The 12,959-nt window shown below is 37.2% G+C and overlaps 1 protein-coding gene across 1 annotated transcript; it reads left to right on the top strand.

The window, feature by feature from the left end:
• Positions 1-6,234: 6,234 nt before the first annotated feature.
• On the top strand, positions 6,235-12,579 carry LOC144633395 (peroxidasin-like). The gene is made up of 6 exons (XM_078492272.1): positions 6,235-7,275; positions 8,607-8,714; positions 9,080-9,409; positions 11,073-11,348; positions 11,584-11,895; positions 12,242-12,579. Exons 2-6 carry the CDS (start codon positions 8,636-8,638, stop codon positions 12,577-12,579), a joined length of 1,335 nt encoding a protein of 444 aa, XP_078348398.1. The 5' UTR covers positions 6,235-7,275; positions 8,607-8,635.
• Positions 12,580-12,959: the final 380 nt, after the last annotated feature.

Here is a 12,959-nt window from a genome sequence, read left to right as displayed (position 1 = left end):
AATTATGATAATTCGCTATGTTCCAGCGCACGGGATGCGGGGCTGAGAACAATACCGTGTAATTACTTGTACAAAGAACTCTGAGAAAAAAAATTCTCATGAATATTTCGTTTGTTGTCGGCTTCAGTCGTCGCAGTTCGTGCATACTCTTTAAATAAATACATACATAATGATTTCAAGGGTCCTGCGCGACCTTAAATGCTTATAGTAAAAGTGTTTACATTAATAAAATTAAAGCAAATTTTTGAAATGCGCGTTAATAACATGTATCGTTAATTTCCTATAATAAGGTAAACCTTTATAAATACGAACCGTTTTAGCACTGAACAACTTCATATACCACTCGGCGAGAGTCACGTTTCGTTTTTCAAAAGAGTATTTTCAACTCCTCACATTGTGAGCTTGGACTGCCTGTGTACAGTGTACATCAGTTATGTTGAAGGTGCGACAAATTGGCTAGCAACCAGTTGGGTGGAACCTACCAAACATCAAGAAATTCATTATCTTCCACCATTACGAGAAAAAAAGTGCTTTATGGAAGCAGCAGAGATGAAAAATGCACCAAGCAAGGATAGTATCTGTGGATTAAACACATGCAACGACAAGCCAAAACTTTGGCACCGAAAAATAAATGCATGCACATAGATAAACAACTTTCATACACTGTACCTTGAAAGACCATCATCCTGCTACTGATTGATGTGACATATTTACATGTATTTATAAACTGTAAGAACTGCGAGTAATTTGCACAGACTCTGCACATCCTGCACCATTTTAATGTAAGTCAAGTCATTTTTCCTTCCTTTTCAACGGCTTAGAGCCCAGCTCGTGAGTTGCAAATAATTGCCTACATATCTAACTTGATTGATGGAGCAAAGCTTTAACGGGTTGAACACTTGACTCGTTACGTTTTGCCAGGTACAGATAACGTTGCGCTTGCTTTAGACAGCAAAGGTCTTTATCCACATCAATTAAGACTCAGCACTAGACTTTAATTTAGGGCTGATTTAAGGCGGTCGTGACGATATTTGGCTTGAACATTTCAGTGGCTTTAGACCGTTGTAATGTGCGGAGGTATTGCGGCCTTTTACAACGATTTTTTTGAGTCTAATGCTTGCGTGCGCTTTGCGCATGCGCATTAGACTCTTTGTTATATGAAAAAAGCTGTTAGCAATCCCAAGGGAATGGTTCGGGATCGATAATCGTTCGCTGTAATGTAGAAAACAATGATCAGCTGCAAGAACGGACTCCGTACGGACACGCACGATTAGTTTCAATTAAAAACAGCCAATCAGCGACACGTGTTCCCACGCATAATTAAAAGTTCTTTCTCAAGTCACGATTATTCAACACTTGAACAGGACGAAATAATTTTCCAGTTAAGACATTTGTAAGCTTTTTGTGAAAATAAATCTTCGTTTTCAGTTCAGTTAAGCACTTGTGTTTTCGTCTTGCTTAAAAAGCAAGACGTCTTTGAGAAAAAATATTTCGACGGCGACTCGCGTTTATTTACACAATGCGACCAAATATTTATTTTGTTTTAAAAAATAGAAAACTTTACCTCGGTTTTTGTATTTAAATCATTCGAATTTTGACCAATTTTTTCTTTACAATGCAAACAAAAACCTTCAAAAATAAAAGATGTACATGGATAAATGTAAATCAAGTTACGCGACTAAATCAAAATGCGTTTGTTTGGCCGCTTTGCAGTATTACACTGTCCCGGCCTTTGCCATACACTGAAATCGAATTTCATGCTTTTACGACTCTCAGAGATCTTAAGTTCTTCTTACAGCTAGAAAAATCATAAAATGGTTACGTTGATATGGAAGTGATGATTCGCGAAATTTGTACATCATGATAAACAGTCTTCGCTCCTGTGTATGGTAGCTCGATAATAATTGCCTAGTTTCCAGCGTTCAAAAGGTCATCATTATATTGACGTGAGCATTTACACCCGTTTTTAGGAAAATCTGTCACTAAGTGCTTACAGTACAATGGAGTAACAGTCACTATTTCAAGTGCTTTTATTGCAAAATCTGTTTCAAGAGTCATCATCAAAATGGTGAAAAATCTGAAAGAAAACGATGTGAAGTTCTTCAACCCTTGTTGTAATGAACATGCTTTTTGTAAATCGTCACGCAATCTTGTCCAAATGTTTAATCGTTTCTGCTTTTACGGACAATACGGAAGAAGTAACATCAACTCCTGTTCATACTTTAAATTTTGTGAAGCATATAACATTTATGACTGTTTCATTTTTATCCATAATCATCCACGATGCCCCTAGCTTGCTATAAGCATTTTAAATTAAACTCCCGAACACAAACCTCTAACCAATTTTAACCGGCTTACGAAAACCGCGCAATCTGTATCACTATGCCATACGGCATTAGACTCATGTCACCCTTGGTGACCTATTTTTTACATCCGGGGTATAATAAGATAAGAAGATTACAAAGATCGCGACTGATGGTCTAGAAGAAATCACTTCAAACCCTAATGTGAGTAGAATTCTCTTCATTTGATGATTTTTTTGCCGATTGGTTTGGCTAGCGATGAGCGCTTTCTGAAACTTGTAAGTGAGAAGCAATTCGATATGCGTGGTTTCCTTCCCTGAAGTGACATGAACAATGACCGAATCGTCTCGCTGAGTCATGAATTATTTAGTTATTCTAATCCCGATTTCTTTGAAAATGAAGCGAACGTCGATGTAAAACGCCTTTTGATAGTTCATTTTAGACCATGCATGGGTTTAGAAAGCTTCAGTACAGCTCTCGATCTAGCAATGTTTAAGTTTGTTTTTAGTTGATGTTATTTCATATTGTAAACAAGTTAATTAAATTGGTAAAATTCATGATTTGAACAAAATGCCGTAAATGCAGTCTTCTTGGTTCGAAAAGACATAAATTAGAGTAACTTACGTTCACCTCGAGCTAAAACTAGCCCTCATTCAACGCTCGTTGCCGAAATTGCATATGGCTCAGAACAATAGTGTTGTGTCGAAATTCAGAAGACATACTTTACTAAACGAATTCCCAGCCTTTGGCTTCAGCAAATAATTGATCTGCTTGCCACTGAAAAATAATGATATTTTGCTTAACCTCGTCCAATAATTGTTAAGTATTACCGTAAATGATCTATAAAGCACCGCAGCGCTTATTTAATTTTCCCTGTTAAAGGTGAGGTGCTGAGGGGAATATAGAGAGAATTAAGTAAGGCACATTCCGTAATGATTCGATTTAGCGCCCGGGTCACTTATTTACTTTTGGAACCTCATTATTTTTTTTTAGAAACAACCAAATGTTCTAAACGAAACCTTAATAAATATCAAAATAAATTACAATAACAGAAACTTTAGCAGTAACAAATTGTTGAAAGTTCAGTTACTTTTAAAAGAATTGTTCATCTTAGCAGTAAATATACACATGGACGATACGGTGAATGTTCATGAGTTTATTTTTTCGACGTCAATGACTGCAGTAGGGGCAGTTATCCACAATAGGGGCGGTTATTAGAATTGGGGCGGTTATTGGAATAGGGGCACTTATTGACAAAAACATATTCGAATGGGGGGCGCTTATTCGGAAGGGGGCGCTCATTGGAAGGAGGGCGTTTTTTTTCAGTAAAGGTGTGGCACTAATTTAAGAGCAGCACTTATTCGAGTAGCCGCGCTTAATCGATCGTTTATGGTACTTTAACGAAATGCGCCTCTAGTACTAGATTTTTTTTGGGAATAGAAAGCCTATAAGCTCTTTTCTCTAAGTACAGTGTCTTTCAAGCGATGTTAGCATAACTTTGAGGCTATCTGATCTATAATCTTCGTCAATGTGTTTGTTGTTTTTTAATTCCGCGAATTCGGCGAAAATAAATTTGCTCAAGCGAAGCGTGAAGTTTAGTCGGCTTGTAGTTTCGATTTCTTCGGCATTTTCCTTCTTAGGAAACCAGTTATTCCAAAACGAGAACCAAAAACCAGTGCTTTTCAGTGCTATGGTATTTAGAGCTGTCGTCTGGTCCTCTTCTTTGCTCAGAACGCCAGCCATGTTTTTTACTTGCATCTCGAAGCGGATTCAAATTTTGCGGCATTCAGATCGCGTGGAAGCGTTTGATTGGCTCCCTGTGGCTGCCTTTGTTTATTAACCAATCAATTGCAAGCGGCTCGTTCAATTTCAGCTCTTTTGAAAACCTCACTCGTGGAAATAAATTTCAAATTGAACTCGAAACCGTATGATTACCCATACTTAATGCTGATCATAGTACTAACCTTATTTCAGTCTAGATCGTCAAAATCTATACACAATTCCATACCGAAACGGCTCAAACACTTCACTCTTTGGGGCTTTACATACCTATATAGCTTATATAAGAAAGTCTTCCGACATAAGTTTGGAAATAAATTAATTTCACAGAGTCAAATTAATTTACCAGGCAATTCCAGTTTCTATCTGTTTTTCTCGAATCAAGTCAGCTTTTTTCGCTAAAAAAGTAAAAAGGAATTAATTTTCTCGACGAGCCGATGAGAATTTGAGAAGATACTGGAATACTTGTCCTTATATGCGTCGAGGTCGCTTTGTTTGGCGTTGTTGTAATACCTGAAACTAGTCAGCGAAATATTTCTCATAAGAAGAATAAAACATGGTTAAAAATATATCTTTTTGTCGATCTCCGGCAGGGGAAAAATGTACACCCTAAGAAGGAGCTAAGAAGTCTTCAGTCACATTCTACGCTTCGCAGCAATACACATATTTCTTATAACCATCACCAGAATCTAGAAGCTGACCGTTGTCAGCCTCGTGTAAAATACATATGCAGAGACTAAACGGAAGTCCTGAACACTTAATTATTGAAACTTGATCAAAACCAAACTAGCTTAAGATATTGACCGTTGATGAAAAAAAGTGTTTACCTAGAGAATATTATGAGAAATGGCTAGTTCGCTGTTTGTTATCGGAAAAACTGTTGCCATGATATCATACAGGTGGTTTGTTTGAAATAGAAAAAAATGACATGATATCAGATTTTAAGGAATATACAACTCATTCAAACACGCACGCAGTAAATATTGGTTTAAAAATAGGCGAGTGGTCCTATTTTACAAACTGAATGAAGCAATACGATGGAGCTCTTGCAAGACTAACTGAAGACATACGACTTCTTAACCACTTGGTGGTATTAAGCGTAAGCATATATATATATATTTAATGTCTTAAACCTTGAGTTTGTCGGGCGATTAACAATCTTTGCTGCATGCATGCTACAAAATAAAAATTAAAAATAAGACAAATTTCTTTTTGCATGTCCATATGGATATTCTTTGTAAGTATCATTGTATGTTTATTTTAATATCTTTAAATAACAAACGTCTAAACGTTTGACTTTCGTTTATCGGTCTAAGCTTTAGACCTATTTACAAGACTGTTTTGTCCGACATAAGTTTAAAACATTACCTGGCCATCAAAATAGTGTGGGGAGACCCTGAGCCTACTTTATTTACAAATAAGTTTTGGTTCTAAAATATAAAAACGTTATCATTGGTAAAATGTGTTAGCGTTAAAGGTCAGAATTCCCTTATTTAAAGTCAGAATTGCCATAAAGAGAGCCGTATGTTGAGGTCAGACTGACGTATTTGATGTGCTTTTTTAATTTAATGGGATCGTTTTTGCTGTTTTATTGACATACAATAATGGAACCTCGGTAGTTTTCTTTACATAAAGTTTTTTTTTTTCTTTCTTTTTAATCACGACGTCACTCAGAAACGTACAGTAGATGTCAAAATAATTCGGAATATAATTGTAGATGTGCTCCCAGTGTGCATTTTAAAACATTATTTTGAACAACTATCCAAAATAAGTCGTTAAAGCCGTCGAGGCATCACGCTTACTGTCAACCTCGTCTGGGAACGAGGTTGGCCTACTGTGATATCAGCTCTATGGAACGCGTACGTCTAGCTACAGTTGTTTCGATATCAGCCTGCACGCGGAAATTAATATTATAAAAGCCTTTCTTGCCAGCAGTAATTTCCTTCAATTACTTTCATCCTACCTTTAGGCTGGCAGTTACTAGCCACTGACCCTTTAATTTGAAGTGTAAACTACATTTCATTCCCTAAAGAAATAACAATAAAGAAGAAAAACGTTATTAAAATATAAATAAAGAGGAGGACATTGGGGTTTGCCGTATTGTGGAATTGACCAATTTTTCATGCGGTGTTTCAGTAATTTAAATCTTGAATTGCGGTATTGCAGAATTCTCCAAACCTGTGGGATGCGTTTTGTAGCGTTTTGGTCGATGATAGTCGGTATAAAAAAAGTTTCTTTCACTTTTTCCGACCAATTTTTAGCCGTTTCTGGTCGTTTCGAAAGCAACCTGAAACAACGTTATTTTGTTGCACATTCAAATTTACGATTTATTGTTTAAACAACCAGTTTAAAGCCGTGTCATTGTTTCCACGGTTCTACCGCTCGTTTTTTGCCTTTTTTTTCGCCGTCGCGTTAACGAATCCGCCAACCATTCAGGCTTACTGTGAAATTGCGGCATTTCTGATTTTTTTTTTTTTTTTTTTTTTTTTTTTTTTTGCGGTATTGCGATATTTGCCGATTTTTTGCGGTAATGCGGTGTTCAAAAACGCCCAATGTACCCTTTTAATTAAGTCAGGTTGCAAATTTGAGAAGTAAACACTCCACAAAGATAAGCAATACCAACAAATTTATGTCGTTTACGTGAGCTAAGCAGTTTTATCTCATCACGTCATCATTAGAGGGATACAGCTAGCATACCGCGCGCAAAGCAACAGTAGCGCAAGTGGATTTGGTAATAGCGGCATAAACAAAAGGGTTCGTTTGAACAACGTCTAAATGCTTCATTATTGAAACTCGGTTCTTACTTATCATATACGTAGCTCATGTCATTGGGTATAGAGGATTCAAAATCGCAGAAATAATCAGCAATCTGTCTCTTAGATTTAACTTTCCATAACTAGTGTTATATCCTAAAAGGGTATTTTTCATACCGCTTTTTCTTTATACTGTTATCAGAATAACCGTTGCCATGGCATCAACAAACAGGCAGCTTGTTCATCAAAGTGATCTGATACCAGCTATTAAGGAATATAGAACTTAATTCAGTCGAGCACACAAACGCAGTAAATATTGGTAAAAAAAAGAATGTGATACCATTTTAAAGACTAAAAGTATCAATCTATACGAACGCTCAAACTGTAGCCAGGCCGGATTCTGGGACTGAGGACATTACGACACATAGCGAGATTTAAACGTAAGTACATCATTTGTTTTAAAGAAATGTCCATATCTTTGAGTTTGGCTGGTGACTGACAATCCTTTCTGCATGCTAAAAGAACTATCACCAGTTTGTTGATTACCACCGGGCCCATAGCCAGACTTTTATAAAAGCTCTGAAATGCCATTTTTAGGTGATATCAGAAAAAGAAACACCTTTTCATTCTGTTCGCCTGTTTCTAGAAACGGCCCTGATCACAAAGTTCTTCTTTGTATACATATCATCGTGTAAGGTATTTTTTAAAACTAAAAAAGCGTGTCCATTTAGTCAAATCACGGCGATAATATTGTTTTAGAACAAATGCCTGTTAATTTTTACTGTCGCTTCGCGAAGTGAACGTCAGGCGTGTAAATTTGTTTTGCCCGAAATAACACGGTCACGTCACGGTATTCGATGTATTCTTAAGTGTGCGTGTGTACGTAAGGAACTGCTCTAGGAAAAGTACATTTTTTTATGCAAGCCTGCTTTGTAGGTTTTTTAGTTCCGTTGGCATATCTGAGCCAGCTTAAACTTGCAAGTATATCGTAATTCTAAGCAAAATTTAAGAACTGCTTACCTAATGGGAACTGTTTGCTAAAGTTAAATTGACGTAATATTGCACTTATTATAATATTTAATGGATCGTTTTAATGGATCGTTTTGTTGACATTCAAAGAGACTTCAAGGCAGGGCGGCAGTTGTGTTCGTCAATTTCCTTTGTGTAATATTTTTCTCTGTTATACAATAAAGACGATACACGGCTACATATAAAATTGTTCAAGTTTTTTTTGCAATGAAGGTGTTTTTTGTCCTTTTCGTATATAGTGACGTTCGGAACCCGATCTGCATGCTAAACAGCTATTTAAATTGAAGAAAGAACTGATACAGGAAGTCCTAAAAAGTTATTAATAAATAAATTTCTAGAACACACTGTAATCAATGCACATGAAGAGCGAAAACGGATTACTGCAAACAGAAGGCAACGGGTGAAATAGAAGTTGTTGTGAGACTGGTATTTTTGCTGGAGAGGTAAAAGACAGTTAGAGATGAATCTTTAATGTGATTTTTTTTTAAATGACAATAATTATGCGCGGCGGATTTACCATCTTGGACTATACAGCTTATAAGTTTCAAGCTTAACTTAAGGCCTGGCTTATTAACACCAGGAAACTTCGTTGCGGAAACATTGTTAACTTGAGTGTTAAGCTTGCATTAAGGTCAGCTTTAAAACATGTAAAGTTTGCGCAAAGCTGATTAAATTCCAAATTTACGCCAACTTTACTTGAGCTTTACACCACAGTAAAGTTATGTTTTCATGCTGTGTTTAGGAAAAACATAAAAAGAAGCAAGACTCGCCATGTTGTTGGTTGTTGGCTTATTTCCACTCTTCGTGCACCCAGGAATTGGCTGCGCCCAAGTTGAATCTCTGCATAAACGTAAGTAAAACTTATATTATTAATTACCGAAGTAAAGTATTCTTCACAACTAAGAGAATGTCATATGAACTTCAAGTCTCTCGTCCCCTGCCCTGATTCTATGAACGCAAAATAATATTGGGCCTTACAATTTCGCTAACCTTGAAAAAGTATATGAAGGCCGTTTTGCACAACGTTAAAAATTATTGTCGTCTTCACATCCTGGGCACAAATCAGGGGAGAGGGTGGTACTTCCTTGATCGTTAAAAATAACAATAATAATGATGATGATGGTGATGATGATGATGATGATGATGATAATGATGATAATGATGATATAAATACGATATGTCTAACTAAGAATGTGCATCTCCAACTGGTCACAGATCCAACGGCACCCTCGCTGTCACTCAACACGTTGGAATTCCCGGATGAAGACGTCCTACCAACTGGCTATAACATAACAATTATTTGTATCAGCAACTTTTCAAAGGAAGATATGGGAGTCCACAGGAATGCGCAGCCATATTGGATACAATACTATTACAACGGCAACTACGGTAACTATTTAGAACAATGTTGTTGTAGCAGAGAAGATTCGAAAGTGTGCAAGTTTTTCATTCAGAATGCCAAAGAGAGCGATTCCGGAAGATATGAGTGCGTGTCTGATAATCGAATGAAATGCACAGAAGATACTCTTGATTTGACATTTAAAGGTTAGTCCTCACGCGTTTATAATTACGTGCTATTGCTTATTGTTTCCCATGCCTAAGTCAACATAATTATGTCAACATATTACTCAATATTCATTCACGCATATTCGGTGGTTTTTACTATACTATGAAATTCGACATCATTCCTTTGCAAAGTTAGGAACATGGTGTGTTCAATGTGTGCTATAGTTAACTGCGCTGCGCAGTTCTTGCTCTGCACGCGGTTTATTTTTCGTTTTGTCGGTGACCAGACCCAGACCTCCACTCGGTCGAGCTTGAAGTCACGCAATGTTTAGAAGCTACAAATCAGTGTTTCTCTATTTTTGTCTTTATAAAGTATGTTTAGTGTGAATTATTCGATTTTGAAGCGTTTGGTTCATGGAAAATACTAAATTTCCACGCTTTCAAAGAGAAATATAATTTAGCGGGCCAGAATCTATGAATAAATACCATCACGTTGGTGGAAAAGAATGTGCTGACATGACAAGTTTCACTTTCGATCGGCTAGAGCCCGAGCGAGTCACGTAATTTTTCAAAACTATCCAGCCACCTTTTAAATCTTTGCAAAGCCATTAACCTTTTCTTACAAAATTCAGTGTGAAGTATTTTGAAGCGTTTGAATCGAAGAAAATACTAAAATTTAACGCTTTAAAAAATACGCTAAAGCGGGCAAGAATTTACATATATTTACATTACATTTGTGTCCCGAAATGTACTGGCGTTGGAAAATTTTTACTTTCACAAGGCACTGATCGGCAAGAATCACGCAATGCTCTGACAGGTTTAAATCTGCCAGAAACGGAAACTAAACAAATCCTCTGGTCTAAACTTAGCATGCTTAGTGTGAAATATATGGATTTTTTAGCGTTATTTATTTTTGGAGCTGTGTCATCTATAGGATTTCTGAAATCTGATGGAAAACCACCGAGACAAACATGCCCTGACTTGCAAAGGTTACGTCATTGCTAAATTAATTCTCCGGGGAATTCCCATTCAGCAAAACACAGGTCTAGTGTTTTTCTCAAATTTCATTAACTTATTTGCTCCAATATTCCATTTTCGGAGCTGGTTATTCAATCTTTAAACGGTAATTCAAGACAACACTGGTTGCTGATTTAAAATATATATATTTTTTTTTGTTTCACGGATCAAGATCGTGGGAATTAAATTTGGCCATCATTAGCATATACAAAAAATATTTAATTTCGGATGGAACTAGTCAACCATGAAATGTCACGCAAGGGGTTTTCCTACCATCTTGTTTGTCAGTCGCAACATTGTTCGACGCAGGTAAAGAGGATGGGGGGGGGGGGGGTATTTTTTGTTCCACCCACATAGCTCCCCTAAAGTGCTCACGAGTCCAGCGCAGTTGTAAGCTCTAAGAGCTCTTGTTTTTCGTGATGTGAGTGGGTTGAATTGAGATACGTTTGACTTAGCTTGATTAAAAAAAGTGTCACCAATAGCTGTTACAGCGGTGCCTGTCTTTTAAATTTATCGTCATAAAGAACTTATTAAAAAGAAGCAGTGATGGCCAGGACGAATTTGTAGGGATTTAATTCGGACGAAGAACAAGAATCAGCATAAATTTCTCATTTTCTTACTTCGCTGATTAAAACATAGTAACATTTAATGTTATTAACAGTCCAGACTTGACCTTTAACTGCAGAACCTTCACCACCACGTTTTATTATTGATCTTCCAAGTCAGTTAAACATTTCAGCCGGAAGTAAGGCCAATCTGAGCTGTAGTTCGTCTGGCGTTCCTCGCCCAGCCATCGCGTGGTTTATGGATGGTCGCCGCTTGCCAATGTCTTTTGTGACAGGAGTGAAGGGCTATTCAATGTTAGATTTTGATTCTGTCAGCCTGAACGACAAAGGGGAGTATTGGTGCGAGGCAAACAGCACTGAAGGGTGGAACAGATCCACAACTGTGAAGTTGACAGGTACTTACAGAGTATAATAATATTACTTCTTAACGGTATTTTGATACTGACATACTCATTGTATGGACACCTAGTTAAACTTGATGATTTTTTCTAAGAAATAAAATGAGCCTGACAGCTCGATTCGAATAACTACACGAGAGTCCGACTTGATTAAGGTGGATTTATAGGGCCATTATCCGCAAGAACAACTTGTTTGTTTCAATGATAACTCTTTTTCCTATTGCCTTTTTAGTACTATGGAAGCCAGTGTTCAGAATCCACCCCCAAACCACGTCTGCCTATCTTAATGCTGGCGTTGCCACAGTAAACATTTCTTGTGAAGCGGATGGCGTTCCACGCCCTGTTATTAGCTGGGTAAGAAACAACTCGACAGTTATGAATGGCACCGTGACTCAAGATGGAGGGATTTCGACGTTGGTAGTTGTTTTTACTGAAACAATGGAACAGTTCCAGACATACCAATGTGTTGCTAATAATTCAGTAGGAAGCACACTCTCCAAAGAAGCAAGAGTAACGATCTCAAAAAGAACTCCAAGACTTCCAGGTAACAACTCACACTGATAAATTCCTTCTCAGTGACAAATAAGAAAAAAACAAAAAAACAACAATAAGTTCATGTTTTATTGTTTCAAACAATGTCTAACTGGATAGAATCTGCTACTCAAAATCACTGCAAGGTAAATTAATTACCAAGATAAATGGGTGCAGGCTGTCTCTTTCGTTTATATCACAATACTGTATAGATAATTCTAGGCAAAACAGGAGATTATTCGGACTCAAATTGTATTTATCAAAACCGCAGAATTTAGAGCGACGATTATCGGCATGATGTACACACCAACCTTTTCTACTCAAAATTTATTACTTAACTGCGTATTGCCGATCCTCAGATATACTGGAACCGGCTTTTTACCTTCATCCTAAAAGTATTTTGGCATCACGTGGTGACAATGTGAAGTTCACGTGTGCTGCCCGGGGCTTTCTGCGTCCTAACATAACGTGGCTTAAGGACGGGGTGGCGTTTACAGACACAAGTGCTGAGATGATTCAAAGCAATCTGAATAAAAGTTCAGAGGTGAATTTGAAGATTCTCTCTGTCACTGACAAACATGTTGGGTACTACGCTTGTATGGCAACGACTGAAAATGCCCAGATTTCATCAAGAGATGCAATGCTTTCTTTAAAGGGTAAGTGCGTTGACCGGTATTCTGTATGTATACAATTGTAGCTGCTGTTTTTTCCAGACATAGCGCATGTTCGTAGTGGTGCATTTATGGTAACATAGCTAGCCTAGTATCCGTCTATGTAGCGGCCGGACATTTATGACAAGGTAAATACATGACCATGCAATGTTAAATGTATGCGTTAAAGCTGAATACAGAACTGCAAACAGCTGCCGGCGAAATTGCTCGAGTGCTTTTCTTGTACCCACAGCATTACCTGTTACTTAAAATATTCACGAGTCTGTAGAAACGATTGTTTCTACCGATAAATAAATGTGAGAACAATAACTAGAATTTGTTTCATTAAATGTTTAATAAGTGTTCTTGGATTTCATAGATAGTTGTTTTAAAAACAGACCTTTCGGGAGCCACGATTCCATCCACG

Source organism: Oculina patagonica, chromosome 12, assembly GCF_052425735.1.
Source record: "Oculina patagonica isolate OP01 chromosome 12, crgOcupat, whole genome shotgun sequence".
Taxonomy (NCBI): Eukaryota; Metazoa; Cnidaria; class Anthozoa; order Scleractinia; family Oculinidae; genus Oculina; species Oculina patagonica.
Note: the sequence above shows the minus strand (reverse complement) of the source record. Positions and strands in the feature narration are given on the sequence as shown.

Excerpts from the sequence above, each read along its gene's own strand:
- LOC144633395 (XM_078492272.1), top strand. The coding sequence starts at position 8,636 with ATGTTGTTGGTTGTTGGCTTATTTCCACTCTTCGTGCACCCAGGAATT. Across the intron at positions 8,715-9,079 it reads AGTTGAATCTCTGCATAAAC|ATCCAACGGCACCCTCGCTG; the intron begins GTAAGTAAAACT and ends AACTGGTCACAG. Across the intron at positions 11,349-11,583 it reads CACAACTGTGAAGTTGACAG|TACTATGGAAGCCAGTGTTC; the intron begins GTACTTACAGAG and ends TTGCCTTTTTAG.